General features: G+C 45.1%; 1 protein-coding gene across 1 annotated transcript in view; it reads right to left on the reverse strand.

Annotated features, from left to right (window-relative positions):
- Positions 1-1,870: 1,870 nt before the first annotated feature.
- LOC142570650 (putative oxidoreductase SERP2049) overlaps positions 1,871-25,560 on the reverse strand; it is a 39,931-nt gene continuing 16,241 nt past the window's right edge. Inside the window, exons 4-9 of the mRNA XM_075679010.1 lie at positions 24,434-24,572; positions 13,263-13,303; positions 12,575-12,644; positions 10,466-10,502; positions 2,577-2,662; positions 1,871-1,875 (exon numbers count right to left, since the gene is read on the reverse strand). Coding sequence (XP_075535125.1) covers positions 1,871-1,875; positions 2,577-2,662; positions 10,466-10,502; positions 12,575-12,644; positions 13,263-13,303; positions 24,434-24,572 — 378 coding nt within the window. The remainder of the gene's footprint in view (positions 1,876-2,576; positions 2,663-10,465; positions 10,503-12,574; positions 12,645-13,262; positions 13,304-24,433; positions 24,573-25,560) is intronic.

Below are 25,560 nucleotides of genomic sequence, written 5' to 3' on the forward strand. Positions count from 1 at the left end.
TTTTGTAGTTTTGTCTATGTATTCTGCTCTAGCTTTTCTCCTTCCTGCGTGTAATGTCGGATCCATGTTTTGTGGTATTGGTGATACCCCATATAAAGCTCTAATCTGGCAGGGTAGAACTTTGGCGTTTTGATATATTTGTATGCATTCTCCAAGGCCGATTCTTTGAAGAAGAGCTCTGCCGACTGTCGTTTGCGCCAATCGACTCCTCTGCGCTATGAGTTGGGCTGCAGCCAGCTCATCAAATGTATTGTGGAGGCCGAGGGCTAGAAGTTTCTCATTTGAAGTGTTGCGTGGCAACCTCAGGGCTGTCTTATATGCCATCCTTATTATTTTATCAGCCGTTTCTTCTTCCTCCCTGTTCATGGTATGGTAAGGTAGAGAGTACATTAGTCTGCTAATGACCAGGCTTTTCACAAGTCTGAGGGTGTCTTGTTCCCCCATTCCTGTCCGATTATGAGCCACACGGGCTATCATCCGGTTAATTTGTTGCGTTGTTTTTCTGATCGTGTTTAAAGTGTGTAAACATCTGACATTAGACTGCAGCCACATCCCCAACACTCTTACGATTGACCTCTCAGGAATAATTTTCCCTTCCAGCCTGATCTCGAGTTTGAGTCTCGGGTCAGTTCTTTGTTTTTTGGTTTTTGTGAGGCGAATGAGTTCTGACTTCTCCGCAGAGCACTGCAGTCCTCTTTGTTGCGTATAGTTTTCTATTATATTGGCTGCCCGTTGGAGCTTTTCCTCCTTCTCTCCCAAGTTGCCCTTGGTTATCCATATCGTTATATCATCCGCGTACAGGGAATGACGGACGTCGGGGATTTCTTGGAGTTTTTTAGCTAGTCCAATCATGGCTATGTTGAAGAGTGTAGGCGAAATCACCGCACCCTGTGGCGTTCCTTTGTTAGGAGGATGGATGACTTAAGATTGATCGTTTCCTACTTTGATAACAGCTGTTCTCTGGTTGAGGAAGCTTCGGATGTATTGGTACGTCCTTTGACCGCAGCTGGTCTCTGCAAGTCCATCCAGTATCCCTTTGTGACTTACGTTGTCGAAGGCCCCTTTTATGTCGACAGCCATGACAATGTGTTCTCCTGCCTTGGGGACGTTCGTCAATACTTCCTCTTTTAAAAGCAGGAGTATGTCCTGTGTTGACAGATGTGGTCTGAAGCCAAACATGGTGTCAGGCATTAAGTTGTTTTCTTCAAGATGACGTTGGAGTCTAGTGTTTAAACTCGACGTGCTCTTGGAGACTTCCCTACCTTTCTTTTCTTCTTTTCCTCTTCCTCTTACAGGAAGCGCGCTACGAGCTATGCCGGAAACACCACGAAGATTGTGCATTTTTGCGAACCTGTTCAGCTCAACCTACTAGAAACATCTCATGTCACCAACAAGAAGCTTTAAAAACGAGAACTTCAGCACGGTTAAGGAAAACTGCTTTGGAAAAGCCTTTCGAAGAAGGTATTTTCGTCCTAAGTTGTAGTTAGAATATTCTAACAAATGATACAGCCAGCGTAAAATAAAGACTCATTGTTCCAGTTTTGTTCTGGCTCGCCAAAAACGGTTCAGTTGCGGTTGATCTCCGGAGAAAAAAAGTAATGGTTCAGACCGGTTAGAAGCAGTAGAAGGGTACTTGCATAATCAAGGAACAATTGCAGCAATACAGGCCAACTTTCTTCTGTACAAAAACTTGAAGCTGCAGCTGGGCTGCACACTAAGGTTGCTTTTCTTGTTTGCGCAGCATGTCGTGTGTAATTACAAAATAATTATACAGATCAAGCACCAACGCCGAAATCTATGCGAAGCGAAGCTTCAGTGAAGGAGAGACAGAAGAGTCTATTGAGGAAATGCAGAGAGGCCATCCAGCCTGCTATTCTACACAGAGGGAAAGGTAAGATGAGAAAATAGTAGACTGAAGAGTAATGGTGAGGAGGGGCAGTGGCATTCGTTTGAATTACACGGCCTTGTTCGAATGAGCCACTCACATCTTTGTGTATAGGACTGTGTCAACTAAATAGTCTCCGATTTGTGATGGCTCGCTTCATTATTATGTCCGGTCGATGTCCCAGCAACAGTTCTTTACTGAACAGCTTGTTAGTAATTGGCGCTAACGTACTGATCAACACCTACAGTACAAAGTCAAGCTCCGTACAAGCAAAAAGTATATGCGCTCCCAGTCGCAGGTATTCCACGTGGCAGGTGCTTTGGACGCACTACAGTCTGGTGAGTCCGTGCATAGGTTGTGATGCAAAACATTGCCACGTTATCACTACACCTACTATTCGCCTTCCCGGAATAGGCTGAGAAGCGTACTAATGGTACCCCCTTTTTTAAACTCACGGGATGACTGTGTATATTTACAAAAAAAGGTAGCACAGTTGAGTCACGAGTACAGGTGATGCATGGATGAAAACGTGCAGACAAGATATAGAACGTGAACAACACACCGATATTTTTCTTGTGAGTGAAAAAAAAATTATTGTTTTGATTCAGTTCTGGTGCGAGCCCAAATAGTTTTTTTTTCGCTTTTCGGATCAGTTCTAATTCGATGCCCTTGATACAGTCATTCTTCATACCATGCGCATCACCAGGCCTTACCGTTTTCTGTGCCTCGGCGCTCATTTCCTCCCTGAATGCCATTTTTGTTTCAATTGGTCCCGGGCTGAAGAAAAAATGAAAAACATATTGAACCAGCTGCGCACGTGCTATGTATCAAAGCAGTCTCTCAAGGCACAGCTAGTGTAGCGCTTGCATAGCGGTAGATTCCAAGTTCGTACTCAACCTTTAGGCTGTAGGCCTTTTCCCCACAATTTAACATGTGTCAGTAAGTGATATATGTCAAAAAAATTATAGCAGAACTCATCTCTAAATATTTCTGAATGGCAATGCCATTAGCATTCGAGCAATGTAGCGACACACTGCATATCAGAAATTGCTTTTATTTAACATCTGTAGTGGTCATCGTGACTACTTCCTTTGGCTACATGCGACACACACTGGCTTTTATCGGCCCATTTTCCTGCGCCACCCACATACCAAGGCGTGCCAGCAGCATGCTGGCATGACAACGACTCGATTGAACGACGAAGGTCCCAAGGCGATGGCGCCATTACGACAGTTGGCAATTCTGAAATGATGACAATACTATAATGAATACAGCCTGACGACAACTGCATGTGAGGAATGCGAGGACGACGAGTGCGGGATGACGATGGCATGCCGATGACTGTACCACCAATAGTGTATGAGCGTGACGATGACGCTATGACAAGAACCGTATGACGAAGCTGCAATCCACGGCGGCATGACGGCGTTAGTATAAGTGTATGACATCGACGCAACGATTAATTTAATTGAGTTTATATCAGAGAATGTTGCGGGAGACCAGGAAAAAAAGCTGATCAAACAACTTGATTGCAGCGGGCACTATACGCACATATGAGCATTACGATAGTTGCAACAAGAAAAAAAAACAACGCAATGAAAACTATGACATGACAACGCCGGCATAATTACGATTAAATAACGAAGAACTACTGAAGTCGACGGAACGACAAAGGCAGCATAATGTTAATGTCAAGACGGCGATGGGGTGATGATGCTAAGATGACAGAACTGCGAAGATGGTATGATGAGGTGCTTCGACTCTATACGACCTACTCCGGTGTCGTGCCAATTTGCTATGACGCTTGCTTGCCAAGGTATCTCACGGGCATGGCTTCATGATTATGATTGTATGACGCTGACGCACTGACCACGACGGAATGACGAAGAACGAATGGCGTGGGTTAAACAACAAAGGCGGCCTAATCACGACAGCGTGACGACAACATGAGGACAATGAGATGACTAGGGTGGGACTGTGACGTAGTGATAACGTTGTGCCCAGTCACGCACACACGCAAGCATAGCGTTGTACGGCCCCTTGCACCGCGGCTATATAATCTTGGGTTTACTCTAATAAAGCGTCTTTCCACACCCCTACGCGTCTCGTGCGTGTTCTATGGTCGAAGCGGTAAGATGACGGGCAGGGTCGCCGCAAGCGTATACCAGGCCGTCCCATGCGGCTTCCAGCTTCAATGGACCTTCGGCATGCCGGACACGGAACCAGCGCCTACCCATCAGCAAGGTTCCCCGGTCCCCACGTTACTGCCACACCCGAGCGCTTTGGACACCACAGTTTGGCAGAGCTAGTGAACATGCAGGGAAGAATGCGATCTGTACACCACGGCTACCTACCGCAGCAAATAGCTGAAAAAGGTACAAGCCGTAATATTTCTAATGGTTATTGGAGAGGACGCGCAGCACTTGCAAAATCTTCGTCTTCGATGAAGGGGAAAGCAAATATGACACAGAATTCGTTAAGCAGAGGTTTGAGACATTCTACAAGGCGTCGTTGAACATAGCCTACAACGAGTTTCGTTTCGGGTCACGTAACCAGAACGAAAGGGAAAATTTACTGAATGGTGAACTGAACTGAGAATACTGACGAAGAGCTGCGAGTCTGGCGAATCGGTAAAGCAGACGCTGAGGGGAAGAGAATTATCCTCGGCATAAAGGACAAAAAGCTCCAAGAAAGGCTTTTTTCGGAAAACGCTTCTTTCGCCAAAACGGCAGAAATTTGCAGCTCTCGAGAGCAAAGGAAAGAACAGTGCGCGGAAATCCAAGTAGGCCATAAAAGCCAAGCTGAAATCTACGCAGTAGAGGATTTCGGCACTGTGGGAAGTGGGCCAGAAATCATGAGGCTAATAAATGGCCAGGTAAAGGACGCGCATGTAGAAAGTGCGGCAAGAAGAAACCATCTCACTGTAGCCTGCCGAATGAAGAGCGAAATGCTGTACAAATTCGAACAAAGCGTCTCAGTGGTAGAGGCCCGGTAATAAAAAATCCTGGATAGAAGCTCCGTCACAGAACGGAAAGAAAGAGGTTCGCTTGTCAGCAAATATAAAGATAGAAGGACGCCCGTTCTTTGTAAGCTGAACGCAGGCGCAAATTGCTCGGTGATAGCACGAAGCAAACTGCAAGAGGTAATCAAGAAAGAAGACGTGAGCTGTGACGTCTTGAATACCTTTTTCGGTCTTCAGGAGCTACCGGCCGCGTCCATCTTCGTCTTAACGAAACTGATGCTTCCTTTGAGACAGATTTTATTGTTGTCGAAGACGACGTCCCATTGACATTGAGTGGATCATGCGCTGAGAATCTGGGTTTACTCCGCAGAATTTCCTCAGTGGAGCGATCAGAGCTCTGTGAACCCGCGAAACGTTATGAAGATGTTTTGAATGCTTTGGGAAGGCTGAAAGGTATTGTCTACCATATTGATAGAATAATACTGCGTGTTTCTTGTGGCCGATGCACGCCGGCTCCCCGACGAAGACGACGAACGCTCTGTGGCTCTCAAGCTGTTGGCTGAACTGGCCAGCGCTGCATTATCCCTTGTAAATATGCTTTGTAAATAGTCGCCAGTCTTAATCCTTCGTTAGTGTAACATTTTGGTGGAGAGTGCTGTTCCCCGTCTTCGCCACGGAGCTCCACATCGGCCGCATCGCCCTGCTTTCCGCCATGGCTACCGGTGACGACCCTTCGTCTCTTTCTACTCCTGCGACCCCAACAACAATGTACGTTACGGTTACCAATCCCCGCGATCCGTTCGCATTGATGGACACCAAGTAGCCGCTCTTGTTGACACTGGCTCCCATTTTTCAACAATAATCTTTAAGCTCAGCGACGAACTAAGCAAAGTGAAGACGCAATGCACGGGCCCAGCATAAGAACCACCGGAGGTGAATTGATGACACCTGTCGGGAAATGCATGGCCCGACTCTTAATCATCAAGTCAATCTTAGTCGCCACCCTCGTCATCCTTAGTGAGTGTTGTAAGGAACTTATACTGGACATGGATTTCCTATGTGAGTACGGCGCCGTGATTAACGTCCGTGAGAGAAGCGTCACGTTTGCCACGAACTTAGATAATGTCACCCATGAGGAGCAACACCAACTTCGCTTACCTACTGCCGCGGATGACGTCACACTTTTGCCTCGGTGTTGCTCTCGTAGCCGTGCACTGTGACAGCCTGCAGAACGAGACTGGAGTCGCTGAACACATCAACGCGCTAACACTGCATTGCGGTGTCTCCATTGCTAGAGCGCTTATCAATGTAAGCCATGGAAGCGCCGAACTCTTGTTGACGAATTTTAGTAAGGAGCTTCGACACATAGAGGCACTGCTGCGGCTTAGTTCGACGAAGTAACACAAACGCAAGGCTGCTACTTAGCGCAGAAGGCGGCCTCTACAATCGACACAGCTGCGCTTATTGTAGAAGTTTTTCCTACGTTAACGGCCCTTGAGTGAAACCGGCTTCTTGAACTCATCTATCAGTACCAAGATTGTTCCTCGTCTGCGTCAACAGTTGGTCACACGCCACATACCAAGCACTGCATCATTACTTATGTCGACGCCAGACCCATTCGACAAAACTCTTATCGTGTGGCCCTAAGGGAACGCGAAGCAATACAAAAACAAACTGAAGACGATGCTGGAAGATGCCGTTATTTGACCACCTAATAGTCCTTGGGCATCACCTGCAGATTTAGGGAAAGAGAAGGTCGGTAGCCTGCGCTTCTGCATCGACAATTTGAAGCTCAATCAGGTCACAAAGAAGGACGTTCATCCGCTTGCCACGTATTGATGATTCCTTGGATAGGTTGCGAAACGCCTGCTACTTTTCGTCAATCGGCTTGAAAGGTGGTTAGTGGCAGATCGAAGGTGGATGACAGAGGCCGTGAGAAAACCACCTTTGTGACACCTCACGGACTTCGTGAACTTCAGGTACTTCCCTTCGGCTTGCGTTCGGCGCCAGCAACATTTGAGCGTCTAATGGACACTGTGCTCTCTGGACTCATGCCTGGCATACCTGGACGACGTGATTGTCTTTTCCACAACGTTTGACGAAGACTTGCGAAGGCTGAAAACTGTTTTTGAAGCAATACGCTCTGGCAGTCTCACTTTGAAGCCTGAAACGTGCCATTTTTGTTTTCACGAGCTCCAGTTCCTCGGTTACGTCGTCAGTAGCCAAGGAGTCCGACCTCATATGGATAAAATTGCTTCCGTAGCTAATTTCCCAAACCCATAAGCCAAAAAAGACCGAGCAATGTTTTCTTGGACTGTGCATAATACCGGCAATTTATTGCGAATTTCTCGTGTATCGTATGGCTGTAGCACAGCTCACCAGAGAAGATATCCCTTTTACTTGGGGCGAAGACCAGCAGCGGGCATTTCACGAACTCCGGCGACGCATAGAAGCGCCTCCCGTGCTAGCACATTTCGATGAAGACGTCCCGAAGATATTGCATACACGCGCTAGTAATGTAGGTCTAGGGGCGGTGCTCGTACAATGGCAGTTAGCACGAGCCCCCAAAGCTAACTACTCCACCACTGAAAAAGAATGCCTCGCAATGGTATTGGCCGTTCTGAAATTTCGTCCGTACTTGTATTGTCGGTCTTTCACCATCGTTAGCGATCAGCATTCTCTCTGCTGGCTCATTAGTTTGAAGGTCCTTCCGGCCGGCTCGCACACTGGAGGCTTCGACACCAAGAGTTTGACTTTATTGTCGTATACAAATCGGGAAAACAGCACGCAGATGTCGATTGCCTTTCTCGGTCTCCCGTTAAACCAGCAGCACAAGACGATGACGCCACGGACTTTCTGGTGCTCGTGGACACTGCCGATTTTTCACGCCAGCAATGGGATGACACTGAATCACTGCCGCTTATTGATTACCTGGAAGGACGAACCAACAGCGTGCCGGGGCTATTTGCAAGACGGCTGGCATCATACTGCTTGCGCCGCAACGTTATCTACACGAACTTCTCACCTAGCGGCAGCAACTACTTACACGTTGTTCCTTCATCGCTTCGACGTGAAATCGTATACGCCTACCACAACTAGCCGACTGGTGGGCGCTTGGGCTACACTCACACATTGGTACGAATTCTGCAGAATTATTACTGGCCGAGACTCACTGCTGTCGTTAAACGTTACGTTCAGACATGTCTGGATTGCCAATGTCGCAATCCGCCATCCGTCAAGCCAGCCAGCCTGCCGTACCCTGTTGAAGCACCGGTCACACCATTTGCAAAAGTAGACGAGGATTTCCTAGGCCCCTTCCCAGCGTGTACTACCGGCAATAGGCAGACAATTGCCGCCACGGATTATCCCGCTAAATATACGGAGACAGGTGCTCTGCAGCGGGCAACAGCAGCTGAAGCGGCACGATTTCTTCTCGAATCTATCCTTTTAAGGCATGGCACTCCCAGATTAGTCGTCACGGACACAGGTACTGCGTTCTCGGCCAAGTTTTTGGATATCGTTTTACGTCTAAGTGGCACCGCCTACGGGAAGACAGTGGCGTATCACCATCAAACGCAGTCTGACGGAACGACTGAATAGCACACTGGCTGATATGGTAAGCATGTACGTAGATGTCGAGCATAAGAACTCTAACGAGGTTTTAGCTGATGTCACCTTCGCGTAGAACACGGCTCGTCAAGAGACCACTCGCAAGACAGCCTTCAGTCTCGCATACGACCGTGAGGTTACGACAACATTAGACCGAATTCTCCCTCATGAATTTGATGACAACTAGGCGGGTGCTAAGAAATCACGCAACGAGCAGAGACAGCTAGGTAGCTTGCGGGTCTGCGAATCCACGAACAACTGGTCTGTGACGCCAGACGCTACAATCTTAGGCACAGACCCGTAACACACAACATCGGTGACAAAGTGTGGGTCTGGACAGCTATTGGTCCCCATGGGCTCTCAGAAAAGTTCCTGGGCAAATACTTCGGGCCCTACATAGTTTTCCGACGCATCACTGACGTCCACTATGAAGTCGTTCCAGACGGCTGTCACTGTTTAAAGCGCCTACGGCAGTTACTCGAGGTCGTTCACGTGCTTCGTATGAAGCCGTACTATGAAGACTGACAAGACTGCGCAGTTTTTATCACTGTTTTTCAAGCCTCTATCATTGGGGTGATGATCTTTTCTAAAGGGGAAGCAAATGGCACAACCATATTTGGCACAACTATATTGCCACGGGTATTTGCCAGTGGGGGCGAGGTTGAAGCAGCACGGGTTTTTAGGTTAGGTAGGGAGACGAACAAGACGTTGTTAGTTTTTTTGACGACTGATAAAATGTATTTCTTGGTGGTGATGCAACGGATCCTCGTCGATCCTACGTCGTTACAATACATTTGCGGCAGGGTCGTAGGATATTTATTTCATGCGACTGTGCACACTAAGCCGAGGTCGCGATTAGGTGTCAAAAATTCTATTGTGCAAAATGCACCCATCTCTTGGCTTTATTAAAAATTTGCGTTGCACATTGCCCCCTATGAGCACGTTGCCTTGAAATCTGGCCAGATTGGGCATATATTTACAGAACTTTGAGTAGAACTGACAACCGGGCTAGTTGGTTATCGTTCATATGGAGGGCGGCAGCGCGAAACAACACCGAGAGAAGGAAGGAAAATAAAGCGTGGCATTTTTTCGTGAGTTTACGCACGAGTATCTGCGTCCAATTGGGAATACAGAATGAGTTATCTTGTGTTCAAAAGTTGTATTCTGAACTGCATAATAAACTACAGACAATCTTGAACCAAAGCTCCGAACGGCATTAAAATCATACTGTTATGACTGAGTGAGCCAAGCAGCGAAGAACAAAATCACATAAGAGCGAAACATCGGAAACTGCTTTCAAATGCCCATAATAAAGCAGTGGGCGCATGTCATGCATTTATGAAATATTTGGGGTGGTGTTTCCGCTTTCTTTTAAAGGCGCGATAGTCTCACTATTGAGAAAACTAAGTGTACTTTGTGGTCCAACGAAAAAAAAGTGCTCAAACCCCCCTCTATTCAATCGATCATTTACACATATGTAATTCCACCTTTACCATAGGCTGTCGTATTTGCTTAATCTAATCTTGACTGGGCGCAAAGTTAGTCATGAAAACGCCACCGAAGATAGGAGTTATTGCGCCCCCGAAAGTCACATTCTTGGAACTCTAGAACAGGCGGATTTTTCTGGCGCCTGCTGTAGATCTCTCCGTTTGGCGGTAATTTGCATAATGCGATAAAGGAAGCAGCGAGTCTTAGGGCCTCCATTTCAATTTAGATCTTCCCGATGCAAATAGACAACTCTACGTCAGATGGACTGTAATGGGAAGATACGGTGTATATGGCTACGGACAGGACAGGACACTGTCCAAGTGAAACTGAAAAAACGCAGACCCTTCGGAGCCCTACGGGTTCCCTATTCAATCATGATATGGTTGTGGTTTGGCGGCCCACAGGGAGAAGTAAAGCAAAATATAAACGTAGACGGACGCTTTGGCGATGGACTCCAGCATTGCATGCGCTGCTGTTTTGACAGGAGTAAAAAAGGAAAGAAAGCATAGAGAGGCACTCACTTGATAGAGTTTACACGAATTCCATACGGGGCATATTCTGGAAGAATAAGAAAACCATCTATTTCCACACTCTATTGCGTCTTGAATCAGTTGTGTTAACAGTTTCCATTGTTGCCGAATTATAACGTGTAAAACGCGAGCACACTTTGCGACGAAAGAGTCCCTCAAATGACCAAATACAGGATTCGGCATGGAATCCACAATAAGGGATTCGCATCCATATATATCACTCCTCCATAGGCTTACGTACTGTCTAAACAAAACATATTGAAGCAATTGTCCAAAATGTACGTGGAGTACGCCTGTACAGAGCACGCCTGGTTCAAAAGGATACAACACATATAAACATTATATATATTTGAGGAAAGCAGTGTTTTAGCTCTAGGCGAAAACCGTGTCACAGGCAGCGCTGTAGGTCACACCTATCTTGTGCGTCAGGACAAAGTTTATATATCTTTATGTTCCTAGGGAAAACAAAAGGAAGGCAGGAACTGCACATTCAAGACTATGAGCAAAACGAGAACAAGGTAAAAGTGGGAGCCAACGTTTTCAAAAGTGGAATTGGCTTTCTAAATGCTTTGGAAAAGAGAACTCCACTTCTCGAAACCTTGGCTCCCACTTTTACCTTGTTCTCGTTTTGCTTATGTTGTTGGATATTTTCTCGAGGAATATATTTCAGGACAGAGACTATTCCCAACACGAAGCCTTATTTTCAACAAAATAGAAGATAACCAATATTGACACAGTTTCAAGGGCAGGACCCTTGTTAGGAATAAAGATTCACAGCCTGAATAACGATTTTCATTAAGCTTTTAGTCCTTAAGCTTATTTAACGTAACGAATGATTAACTGTACCGTCGGAGTACAATACTACTAGGTCTGCTCCTAATGCTCTCAGTAAGCCTTGTGTATTCAATTTTCGCAAATTGCATCAATTATTGCTTATTTTAATGGAAACGAACATACACAGACGCCTCAGCTCAGGTGCTTCGTAATCAACATTAGTATTTGCATAAGGCTTGTTATTTTCTTCACAACATCCACTTTGTCCCAATTAGATCTTTTATGCGTCGCTCATTTGTCCGAAAGTACAATAAACTAGAAAGGGTAGCCGGACTGTATGTGGCATTCTAAAAGTGTTGTCTCAACTTAACCATTGCTCCGGGATTTGATTATTTGTTCTATTTTCTCGAAGCCATCTGCTGCAGCCTTAAAAATATTCTTCTATGAACAGTTTTGTTTCTTGTGAAAAGGCGATTTACTCAAACCTTTATTTGGAAGTTTAATCAACGCACAGACGGCCCAAGCAATTTTCTTATGGAATTGTTCAAGCATCGCTGAATTTGCATCACATATAGTGCAAGAAGCGTTGTGTGCCGTAAGAGTATTTTGAATGGTACTTTTTTAGATATTTATGATGTGTAGTGTTTGATGGCGTAAGAGCCACGTATGGTTAAAGAGCGTCATGCACTTTGTGATGACTAGTCAATGCTTTGCCACTGATGTTGCAGCGACCGACAGATGTAACCTGGCTGTTACTACTTTTAAGATTATAACTTGGCCTTGTCCGTTATGCAGTAAACGTTTGGCGCGAGAGTCCGGATAGAAAAATTACTCCTGGAAGCAGAACGTGGTGCCAGCCGTCACCGGAGCAAGACTTTTCTCGACCGATAGAAAGAGAATTTTCACCTTTTACGCTATTATGGACCCATTACGTTCGGCAGCTGCGAATTAAGATTATGCAACAGGTGACTGTACTGATAACATAAACAAAGACAAGAAGACATGAGGGACGTAAGCAACAAGGCTATCACAGAAGCCAGGCAGTTCGTTTCATTGAGGAGGTGTCGCTATGGTTCTCAGGGTGCAGTACGCCGAGATGTTTTTCAGAGCTTGTCTCACTTCAGTGTGCTTCTAGTTGTAACGAATCGTAACAGGTATGCACCAGCTAGCCGAGCAGCAGGGAGTTATGAGCTACAGAACACTCATGTTATAATATCTTGATTAGTATATTCTCTTCCACTGACGTAGCGGTTATAGTCTACAGGCATGTTTTCATAAAATACAGCAAAGTATGTTACGAAAATAAAAAAAGCGAACGACACTTACCCACTGCTGAAAGCCGTGTGAGCGCATCAATTGTTGCTTTGCTGATTCCAGCCAAAGCCACACCGGGCACCTTGCATGAACGCAAACAGGTATGTATACATCAATCGAGCATAAATTGTTAAGTGAATGATGTCGGCGCTGACAAAAGTCCCTGGATCTTGCTGTCGTTTTAATGCCATTAAAACATAGGTTATCATTGTGTAGCTAGCTGTACAGAAGAACAGGCTGAAATCTCTTATTTCTAGTAGCCGAATGAGATCTATGAATTGAAAAGTCTTTTTCAATAATTTTTTCTCCTTTTGTTCCCTTTGCACCAACCCAGGTTAACATTTCCTGACCTTCCACATTATTCCTCTTTACCGCGGTACACCGCAGACTGTAACGCTGAATATTTCCGAATGATCTGGTCAACTGGTCGGTCGCAGAAGTGTTAAATTTTGTAAAATACAGACTACCTCAGACGTCTCAGGCGGAGAAACTAAAAAAAAGGGACACTTCCTTTGCGCGGAAGTTATCCTTGAAGTATTCGGCTCCAGACACATCAAATGCCTTTATTGCATCCAAATCTTCGTTTTGCTTTTTACGTCCGCATAAGTTTCAGTTCTCTTAACGTGAAAGACGCACCAGCCTTCTTTATTGGAAACTTCGCAGAGACAGAGAACCAATGTACGAACATAATTCCACTTACCGGCCTCATTGTTCCAATGCTCGATACGTTTACTATATTTCCTGGAAATAAAAAGAGAATAATAACAAAAAGCAATTTATTTACATCAATAGAAAGCGAATAAATATTTACGCGGCTAAAAGCAGCAAACAATCTTATTTTCTATTCCTGCGCGAACACTAGAATTAGTCGCCGTAATCGCTTTTTTTAAATATCAGCTGTAACGACTAAGCAAACTATTGTCGGTATACCTTTGTGTGCACTCTTCAAAACACGGCCTTAGTACAAGAAACACTTGATAAGCAAGTTATATTTACCTAGTTTTTCAGGTCAGGAGTAATAACATTACGTTTATAGCAACCTGTCGGGCAATTTCACGGCAAACAGTGCCACCGTATGATGGCGCAGTTGACACTCATGGCTCTGATGCACTCCCTGTAAGATGTTTTCTGAGTTTGAGTTCCTGTCTTAACTGATGACGCTATTGCCCTGGCGAGGTTTACAGTATACAACAAATCAACCGCGAAACACATTCCATGCTATACAGCCCTTCTCATATGTGCCCATTGGGCGCATTGTTTCTCAGAAAACTTGGTTAGTCATTGGGGATTGATAACAATGCAAAATGACTTTTGTTACTTGTTAAGCACCCGATGACTCACGTGAATCCCGAAATGTAGGACCGAAAATTGTTTTCACTGTCTATGCACAAATGCTAGATATTGGTTATATCGAGTAGTTTGAGCGTGCAAGTATAACGAGCTGGTCGAGTCTCTAACTTTTTATCTCCATCTCTTCATTTGAGAAATTAGTGTGAAGACAGCTTGTAAGTACCTCAGTTTTGCCTTTGGGTCAAGCGAAACATCTAAATATTAAATAAGGTTCTCAAATTGAAGTTATGGTTGATAAGAAGACCCCAGGTACGAATAATGTACCACACCTACAGGCGACACCAGCAGGGGAAATTTCGTCCATGGCGAACATTGGGCTACGCCAGGGATTAAAGTTTCCCTTCGGTGCATGCGAGACCCTCAGAAAGTGGATTTGGCACGCAAAACCCCATAATTTATATATATAGTAGCCCTCCTGACGACCTAAGGACAGAATAAGACAGGGGGTCATGGCACTGCTTGAGCCGGGAGACGTGGACAATTTCCTGGCCGCGACGACGCTGGTCGGAAGGCGTTTCGATTGGCTCGATGAGGTAGTTGACCGCGAATGTTTGTTTCAGTACTCGTTAATGACTATGGAACTAGGAGAGCAGATTGCAGGAAAGGCCTGGAGGAGTAGAAAGCACCCACAACCAGACCACCAAGCCAGGAGCAAAGCACGTAGCCGTAGTGGACGAATCGTGGTGAAGCTTTTGGCACCACTGGTCCTGGGATGCGAAAGAATGATCGAGCTGGCGACATTCTTCGGCGTAAGCAGCCGCTCTAGAAAGAGTCGTCCACTCCGAAGCATCTGGCCGGTAAGGCAGAATCGTGTCTATTGTGCATGAAGGTTCGTGTCCGTAAAGGAGAATAAAAGGGGAGAACCCAGTGGTGCTTTGCGTGGCGGTATTGCAAGTATAGGTGACGAAAGGCAGAATGCGATCCAAATTCGAGTGGTCAGATGAAACATATAGGGCCAACATGTCGCCAAGGGTACGGTTGAAATGTTCTGTCATCCCATTAGTTTGAGGATGATATGCTGTGGTAGTGCGGTGAATTATGGGACACTCCTTTAGCAATTCTGAAAGGACGTCGCAGAGGAAAACGCGTACGCGGTCGCTCAGTAATTCTCGAGGTGCTCCTTGGCATAAAATCAGGTTTTGAAGGATAAAACTGGTGACGTCTTTTGCTATGGCAGATGGTAGTGCTGAAGTTTCAGAGTACCGCATGAGGTTGTCGATAGCAACAATAACCCAGCGGTTGCCGCTTGGAGTGTTGGGAAGCGGACTATATAGGTCAATGCCGACGCGGTCGAACGCGCGCGCGGGGCATTGTAAAGGTTGCAAGGGGCCGGTGGCATGCTCAGGTGGCGTCTTGCGTCGTTGGCATGTGTGGCGTCATCACCGGACATACTGGCGAACGAAACGGTACATACCACGCCAGTAGTACCGAAGCTGGAGGCGGGAGTATGTCTGCAGGCGGGAGTATATCCTTGCGTTGAGCAAGAACAGCGCCGAGCCCGACACCACTAGCGACCGTATGGATCTCAATTGGAGCAGAGGGATCGAAGTGTCGCAGTACTGGAGGCGAGGTGAGAACGCGTCGCAGTTCTTGGAATGCGTCGTCGCACGCCGGGGACCAGGCTGATAAGTCAGAACTGCCGGTGAGAAGCTGCGTCGAGGGGGCCATGATACAGGCAAAGTTACTGACGAAGCGTCGAAAATGTGAGCACAGGCCGATGAAGCTGCGAAGCTCTTTCAGGGTGGTTAATTTAGGGAATTCGAATACGGCACTAAGTTTCGTGGGGTCCGAGAGGATGCCGCCTTTTGGAACTACACGGCCGAGAATACTAAGTGTGCGAGCGCCGAAGTGTCATTTCTTGAAATTTAGTTGCAGTCCTGCAGTGGAGATGCACGCAAGTACTTGCTCGGGGTGGCTGAGGAGCGATGCAAATTCGGTAGAAAAAGAACCACAATGTCATCTAAGTAACAGAGGCTCGTTTTCCTCTTCAGCCCTCGAAGAATGGTGTCCATCATTCGCTAGAAAGTGGCAGGTGCGTTGCAGAGGCCGCACGGCATGACGGTAAAGTGATATTACTAGAACACATCCTATATTCTCCCATTATAGCCTATCTTAACGATAATAACCTGCTCCTCAATAACCAACATGGCTTTCGCCAAAATCGCTCATGTCAGACGCAACTTATGAACTTGTAACAGGTATTCACATTTCTTTGCTCAGATTGATTAGTACAGACGCCATTTTTATTGACTTTTTCTAAAGCTTTCGATCGAGTACCTCATAATCGACTAAAACTGAAAGTTAGAAACCTACAGCTTGACTACAACACGCGGCGATGGATTGAGGAGTTCCTAACGAACCGATTTCAAGTAATCAGTCTCAACAACTGCTTTTCTAACCGCACTCACGTCACTTCGGGAGTTCCTCAAGGATCCGTCCTTGGACCACTGCTAACTTTAATATACATAAATGACATCGCAACTAATATTACCTCACAATGATGTTTCTTTGCAGATGACTGCGTCTTGTATAATGAAATAAGCTGCCCTGCCGACATCCTTGTGCTTCGGTCTGATTTAACAAAACTAACTGACTGGTGTGACACATGGCAGATGGAAATTAACATAGCCAAAACTAAACACGTAAAATTTGCTTCGATAACTCGACCTACCTCTGACCAATATACACTACGCGGTACTACTGTTGACTCAGTATCTTCAATCAAGTACTTGGGTGTCCTGCTTACCTCCAATTTAAGCTGGAATGCTCACATTGAACACATCACCACAAAAGCATGCAAAAAATTTGGTTACCTGAAACGTCACTTACACCTTGATAACACAGATACCAGACTTCGCGCCTATAGTTCTCTTATCAGGCCTTCTTTAGAATATGTGTCAATAATTGGGCACCCCCATCACTCTAATCTCACGAACCTACTCGAATCCGTTCAAAATAAAGCTGCGCGGTTCATCCTAACTTCATAGTCTCGATATCAAACTTTGTCCGCCCTAAAGAAATTACTTAATCTACCTTCACTTGACATACGCAGGAAATTATCACGGTTAACCTTCTTCCATAGCATTTACCACAGCAACACTGCATTCGCTCGAGCCCATATTCTTCCCGCTCCTCACATCTCTACCCGCACATACCATGTTCATAAAGTAAAAACTATATTTGGCAGGACTAACACTTATCGAAATTCGCCTCTAGTTTTATCTATTGCCGAATAGAACTCGCTACCTGCAAACATTGCCTCGCTTACGCAATCATCATGTCATGCAGCACTGCTAACCTTTTTAGAGTGTGTCAACCTGTCCGAACCCACATTTCCTTGAATATTTACTTAAACAGTGTTTTCAAGTGCTTGGCATTGTATAATATTCGTTCCGTTTCATCTGATTTGTATCTGTGTAGGCTGTTTACCTAAATCATTATTCAATTGTATCCTTAAACTCGTGTTTTGATGGGTACTGATTGTTTGCATCGCATTTTAGGTCCTTATGCGTGTTTCACGCTACTAAACATTGTATAAACTTCGTTACCCTTTTCTTTCTTTCTTTCTTTATTTCTTTCTTTTCTTTTTTGTTTGCTTTTTTATGGTTCCTAATGCCTTCATATATTTACATTGTACAGAGTTCACTCATGCTTGAACGTTTTCGTCCCCCCCTATGTAATGCCCTAACGGGCCCTTAAAGTACTCAAATAAATAAATAAAATATAGCCCATCAGGTGTTACGAAGGCTGTCTTTTGGCGATCGGCCTCTGCCATTGTCACTTGCCAGTACCCGGAGCGCAGATCCAGCGAGGAAACGAATTCCGCTCCCTGCAGACAGTCCAAGGCATCGTCGATGCGCGGCAGAGGATTGACATCTTTGCGCGTTATTCGATTAAGCCGGCGATAGTCGACGTAGAACCGAATGGGGACATCTTTTTTTGACGAGAACAACCGGAGATGCAAATACAACGGGGATGTTCACCTAGCAGCACTTGTTTTGTGTGGTAGCGGTAGGCTTAAACAGGTCGGCGCTATATCGAAACAGGGAAGCCAGCACGTCTCGTCGTCTACTTCTTTTTGACCAGCACCATGCCCACTGCCCAGTGCCTTCAGTACAATATATGTATATATATATATATATATATATATATATATATATATATATATATATATATATATATATATATATGTGATGGTACAGAACACAGTAGTAATACTGTGAAAGACGAAATTAACTTTTATTGGGCGAACCTGTGCCCACAAAACCAGGCTACGCTTCAAGCAAACGATAGCGGCAAGCAGTCGGCGATCGCCTAAAAACTCTGATCAGCGGGCCAAGCGCATCGGTCTTTTAACATGAGTTATCGAACGTTCCAGAGCAATCGCTGGTGCCCACCTGTGTTCTAGAAAGTTCTATGCCATCAGCATCGCGCAATAACGCAGTATGATTACGCAAGGTTCGGTGACAACGGACAGCGCATAGAACAATCGATAACATTCCAGAAACATTTGATACATGCAGGTGCGTCCCACGCTGGGCGATAACGTGTCCGTGCCTACCAGAAAAAGATATGCAAGTCCACGTGTCAATGCTCCCCTCTCAGAAAGCATCGTCCGAATGCTACAAACCTATCAGGAGATGGCCACGGGCATTTCGACGGCTGGATGATGTCGGCGTGCAGCATTTCGTCGACTTGTTGCCTAACAGCTTCACGTTCTCGCGTGTTTGTTACGGGGATGCTGGGAGTACAGAAGATTGTATTTACAATATTTATACAAAATGAGTCAGATTAGATAAGATGGCTGACCAGCAACAACACGCGGCAGGCAGTGTCCCGCGATCTTCTTCCTTCTTTCATCCTTCCGTAACAGGACCCCAGGGTGGTGAAGCGCCGCCTCGCTGCATGCTAGGCGAAGAATTGCACGCGAAGTATGGCTTCAACCGCGAAACGTGGAGGACGTCAAGAGGCGTCGGACTTGAGTACGCATCAAACGGTAGTGGCGCAATCTCCTAATTTGCGTCGTTAACTAGACGTAGGACTTCATAAGGCCCTATGTAGCGAGAGAGAAGCTTCTGGGAGAGGCCAACCCGAAGACATGTTGAGCAAAGGAGCACCCAAGCACCTGGCGTGAACTTAACATCGTGATGGCACCGGTCGTAACGCTCTTTTTGTATACGCTACGAGGCTCATAAGCGAGATCCGGCGACTTCACGTGCGTGTGAGCGCGATCGATGACGTCACGAGGGTACTCATATGCAACATGTAGCACAGAAGGCAGGACGGTGACAAACAGCAATGTGGGGTCGCGACTATATATATATATATATATACATATATATATATATATATATATATATATATATATATATATATATATATATATATATATAAATTGCCACGAGCCTCCTCCTGGACTAACGAAGAAGACAACAATGGCGCGCGTTCAGCCATCTTGGCCATTCCTTTTAGTCTGTGGTTATAATAGTGCTTCGCATTAATCTATTCGACGCCCCGTCTTCGTATATATATATATATATATATATATATATATATTCACGTGTTTGGGGCGAACACAGCAGCGAAACTGTAAATGGCGAAACTAAATCTTATTTGGGCCAACTTGTGCCCTCAAAAGCAAGTTACCCTTAAAGCACAACGATAGCGGCGAACACAGTCGACGATCGTCGGAAAACCGATCAGCGGGTCAAGCGCGTTGGCTTTTATACATCAGTCGTTAAAATTAAATTATCGGGTTTTACGACCCAAAACCACTTTCTGATAATGAGGCACGCCGTAGTGGGGACCACCTGGGGTTCTTTAGCTTGCACCTAAACCTAAGTACACGGGTGTTTTCTCATTTCGCCCCCATCGAAATGCGGCCGCCGTGGCCGGAATTCGATCCCACGACCTCGTGCTCAGCAGCCCTATACATCAGTCGTCGAATGTTCCAGAGTAAGTGCTAGGATCACTGTGCCTTCCACAAAGTTCTACATTATTCATGTCGCGCACACATGCAATGAGATTACACAAGGTTAGGTCACAGACAGCACATGGAACCATCGATAACATTCCAGACACTTCGGATACATGCAGGCGTGTCCTGCGCTGTGCGACGACATTTTTTAGGCGGTGAAACCTGTCGCCCGATGAAGCAAAACAAGTACACGTGTCAATATATATATATATATATATATATATGCGTGTGTGTGTGTGTGTTGTGAGTAGTGTCTGTTTCTCTGTGTGTGCACAAGAAGGGAAACCAAAAGGCTCGATTATTGTTAATCACGACCGCAAAAGGCAGCAGACAATGAACTCGGAAAAAGCATAGATGAAATCAGCAGCTTGTTGAAATTGCAATCTATAAAGAAATGAAGAAATAGTAATGAATTAAGACGAAATGATAACATGCCGCCGGTGGGATTCGAACCTAAGCTTGGGAATTTACGCGGGCGTTCCACTACCAACTGTGCTAAGGGAAGGCCTATCAATTTGTGTATATTATTTTAAGCACAGGATCAATGGACTGTGGCAGTAGAAGAAGCAAATAAACGTGAAAGCACGTATAGAAAAAGAACAATGCACTTTTGACTGAAAGGCGAAGAATTATTTACAATAGCAATATTTGTAAACAGCTATAGGAAATAAGGTTAGCGGCTTTCTCGGCCGTATAAATGGTCTTATAAACCCGTCGGCCTTCGCTTCCTTCCGTTTCTTTGCTCCGTGAAGTGACCTGCCATTTGGACGGCGCGTGCTTTCTCCGACTCGGATGTGCTTGCAGTATGACTTTGAAGACGGAATCGACCACCGGTATTACTCGTTAATGTTGGTAACAAAGAAAATGGCCTTGTCTTTACCCGTAACGGGATATTTCCACAAGGAAACTGTCAAAGAATGGCAATTCCTTCAAACCCTCATGAAGGCTAAGCTTTTGGTCGAAAGCCATAGCGACATTACAGAGGAAAAAAATTACGAAAGGAGGTAAACGCATCCGCACTCTGAAGACCGCGCAATGACCTTCCATGTAATGGTAGGCCTGATGTGCGCCGAAGTAGGGCCTTACCTCATGAATAAATGTTATTCTAGTTGACAGACGGTTTCGTTATAACTCCCACAAGCCACAGAAATTGTGTTTGAGAGGTTCCGATATTGATGACTACATTGGCGCTAAAAAAAGCTAACTTCAAGCTTAGTATTGGAGCCAACTTTCTCTTGAATAAAATAATTTTTATTGGGGTTCTGCAGCGAATATACTATGCTGAGTGTACTGCAGGCATTTAGTCAAAAAATATTGACATTTCCGAAACTTTTTCTTTCAGAATAACTTGGGAGGCAAGGAATTGAAAAAAATGTGTTCAAAATAAGTGTATCTGGAACACAAAGCATTAGTTACCTTGTTTCACTTAAAACCTCAGGCGCTACAGTATGTTTTATCGTTTCAAACCTACCTGCTCACAAAAGTAGGCAAAATGCATGCGTTTTTGCTCCAACACATCACTCAATGAAGAATTCAACGAATGACAATTAACTGGTGACCTAAAGAAACAAAGGTCAACCTTCACTAATTCCTGAGCAGGTACCTTCATGCTCAGGTGGCTCATGAAATACTATGCTGTGTGATGAATCTTACTCGAACGAGGGTTGTGACAGTCATGAGAAGTGTCTCCGGGAAATGCATGCAGCAGTACAACAGTATCTGCTTGCTTGTTTTTACTGATATCACTTTAACAGATTATTCGCGATTAAATCAATAATAAAAAAAACTGAGAAACTGGAGAGCCCGAACTGCGCCGTACAAGGCAATACTGTTCATGAAATCACCTCCATCGCTTTTCGATTGGGCGCCGCAGTACTATAATTTACCTGCGGAGGGGGCGTACGAGCCCCTCCTGACTTTATGCACTGGGCCATGCTCTTAGAGGAATAGTCAGGAACATGTGGCGTTGATCGTCGCATCACATCTAGTATGTATTTGATGGGCTGAGTTTGTTCAGAAATCTTGCAGCATATGCAGTATCTTTGTCTGTACAACGTGTTTGAGAAGATGACCAAATAAAACTGCTCAGAAGGCATCGACGCCGATTGTCAATTTAAGCGAATAGGCGAACGCTTCCAGGAAGCTACCCACACTACTAAAGGAATGATGCGCATGCAATCGCATACTTGTTGCGGTGTGCATATAGGTAGCGTTTGTTTTCAGCATGAAATGCTTTCAGTTGCGGTTATGGGCAATATTGAATTTACTTTGTGCTAAAAGCCAGAGCCATTATGCGGCCACTTAAACGAGAATATCCTGGCTAGGTGGGAGAACAAAACCAGATCAACTGTACAACCTGTCAGAACTTAAGAAAATGCGGTCTCTGGACCCCAAACACTTCTACAGGACCTGGTTACATGTGCTAGTTGCTGCCAAAAGAAGCTACGAAAATTATTGCTTCCGAGTTCTTCCAAATCTTTGTTCGCAATATCACTCAAGCTGTAGCTTCTTGTACGCTGAACTTTTATTTGTCATTTCTAATAGCGTCGTTGAAAAGGCAGACACAGGGCAGCATTGCAATGTTTTGGCATAGAACCAAGGTTGCCTGTGCTCTTTTAAACGTCAGCGGTTCGTCAGTTCCGTTGCGCTGATTTTGCGTCCCCTCAAGTGTTTGCGCCACGGTGCGTGGCGCCTCCTTCGGGTAATTTTCTTTTTCTACCTGGGCAGTGCGCTACCTTCCCGGCGTCTTTTGCTGCCTGCTGTGACGCCTTCAGCCGGTTTTCTTCTTCTAGTGTGGCAGCGTCAATGTGGACTAGTGTACAGCATGACGTCGTGTGGTGTGCTCTACCGGGGTCTGCCGCTGCGAACACGCGCTACACCAGTTTTAAGATTGTGGCTACTATCATCTCCAACCAATCTGCTTTGCCAGTTGCAATTTTATGCTTACATCTATTCTCCATGACAGGGGAGTCGCCAATTTTTTGCACTGCGTAATTCCGAGACAACTGAGCCATTAACCAGAAAATCCTTAGCGTTAATGCAGGTGGAAAGCGCGCGCGCGTCAATGAGCTATGAGGTTATCAAGTGTCATTAACCAATGAACGTGCCAAAAAAATTGTTTGCGCGAGTGAACGTCGCCATTGTAGCGGCACCTTCCTATCGGCAGTGAAAGCCTGACCGCAACCAATTTGCAATTCCACGAAAGCGGGCGAAAGAGCTGAAAAAAGCTAGTCGCTTGCAATCGGAATGCCACGTCACAGTGATTCACTTGTTCCTAGCTGCACTCAAAAATATTGCTTGTTTCAATCACAATTTATGCGGCTCTATTTTATCTAATCATGAGTATGTTTTGTATGTTAACAAGGTCAAGAGACGTTGAATGTTGCATTGACGTACCAATTGATTAGATATCAGCAGACAACATAAACTGAGACAAATGCATAACTATTAAAAAAAGCGCGACAGCGTTTAGTACGTAATGTTTATCATGACGTGCACGTCGAAGTGCGAGCAGTGGTCGAGGCCGACAAGACGGACACGGTAAAGACGTTTGGCTCAACAAAATGTCGTTGGAAGTTTGGCTTGTCCGTCTACTCGGTCGTCCGTGTATTCCATTCGCGCTTTAGTCTGCTTGCTGTGGAATTCAGGCCTAGTCTACTAACAAATCTTTCTTATTATGAAATACATATATTCAGTAGAGGACAGTTAAATGAACGTCACACATGACGTCACAGGAAAACGTGTTTGAATAAGTGAACGTGTTCAGTGTAGCTAGCTGGGAGGCATTTTGTTTTCAGCGTAAGAGGCATATAGGAACACGATAAGCGCACAGAGCGAGCGCTCAGACGGACAGCACATGACACAGCTTGTATAGGGTCTTCATTCTTGTGCGCCTATGGTCATTTTGCGTTGCAAGAAAAAAATAGGTAACCCATATGCGACAAAAGCGGCTACGACTATAGGGCGCACCGAAAGGCAGTACTTTGCTTCTAAGATCGCAGCCACTTCAACTTGCACTTTTTTTTATGATATTGTGTTGGTGACTCTGGTATGACGGCGTAACCGTCATGAAAGACGTGTTTACGAAATTACAATCTGCTATCATATATATGCCTCCACATTATGACTTGCGCAAGACAATGATTTTGGACACCAACAACGGCCTAGATTATTAGCAGCTGTTAAGTCATCTCAAACGTGGCATCGCGCATAGAATTCATCTACCATTTTGGGGTAACAGGCATCACATCAAAACCGAATAAAATCTAATATGACACTGATAACATGCACAAACTTATAGTGTTTAGACTAGCGCCCTTTACTTAATTTTCGATGAGTGCAATATCATTTTAAGGGAGGTGCTTATGATATCAAAAAAGTAGGAACATTACCTTCTTGCACAAGCCGAACGATATATCTGTTTTATTGTGTCAGTTTTAGAAAGCTTGAACATTTTATCTTTCTAAAATCACAAAAATAATGTCCATTCCTGCATCTGGGGAATTATAATTCATTAACGCCGAATTAAGAAAAAACACACAAACCTTTTGTCTCCTTGAGGTAGGGCAATACTTCCTGCGTTATGTGGAACACGGAGCGAAGATTTGTGTTAAGTTCGGCATCAAATTCCTCGAGCGGAATTTTTCCTACCCGACTGATTGTCGCTGACCCAGCACAGTTGACCTAAATAAAACAAAACAGCAGGCATAACGCTTTAAAACCATTCTGCTCGTTATGTTGCAGTGGTGTGCTCAAACAGAGACTGGTGATTAGATAAATAAGTCGCTAGTGCGGCAGGGTGACATTAAGATAATCAATTGCTTTTGTTGTGGAGCTGACCCGAATGCTGTAGTACGGCACATTGCGTGGCCGTGTTGCTTGATAGAAGCCAAATCGCCAATTTTTTGGCCTTTCAATGTGAAGTTCGCAGAGCAATGACGGTTTTTAGAACGTAACTGCTCGTGTAAAAAAGGTAAATAAGCTGACATTCGTGGTAGTGACTCGCGCATTTTATTCTGAAGAAGAAAAAGGTTCTCGCTACTTCGATTAATAGAACATTTGCTTCCCGAGCTCCACGTGCTACTTTCAGCAAAGTAATTTTTCTATGCATTTCTCACCATCATGGTAATATCGTGAAAATTTAAGTTTCCTAGCCTCGGACGACGGCCTAGCAAGCCCAAATCGCAACAAGAGAAATGAGACTTAGTAGCCATCACCACCATCACCCGATTTATGTCAGCTGCAGGAGGAAGGCTAATTACACCTATCTTGTGCTGCTTGCTACATTTCCCGCCTCAACCTTTACTAATTTAACCACACCAACTAATTGTACGCCGTTCTCGACTGCGCTTCATAGCCTCACGCATTGCAAGGCCTGCCCAGCTGTATTTATTGATACTAATGCCCACTGGAGCCCGTTTGCTCTCCATACACCCATTTGCACTCCAATCCGCTCCGCTCTTTCCTGTCCCTTAACGTTACTGCTAAAAGTTACGTTACGTTCCTCTTCGCGCCGTCCTTACATTCGACTGGCCGCCGTCTGACCGTCTGAGGAAGAGGGGGATTGGGGGTTAATCTCGCGACCCCCACCACCCTTGGACCCCATCAAGGACAGAATAAAATTATATATATATATATATATATATATATATATATATATATATATATATAT

Source organism: Dermacentor variabilis, chromosome 2 (genome assembly GCF_050947875.1).
Source record: "Dermacentor variabilis isolate Ectoservices chromosome 2, ASM5094787v1, whole genome shotgun sequence".
Lineage (NCBI taxonomy): Eukaryota > Metazoa > Arthropoda > Arachnida > Ixodida > Ixodidae > Dermacentor > Dermacentor variabilis.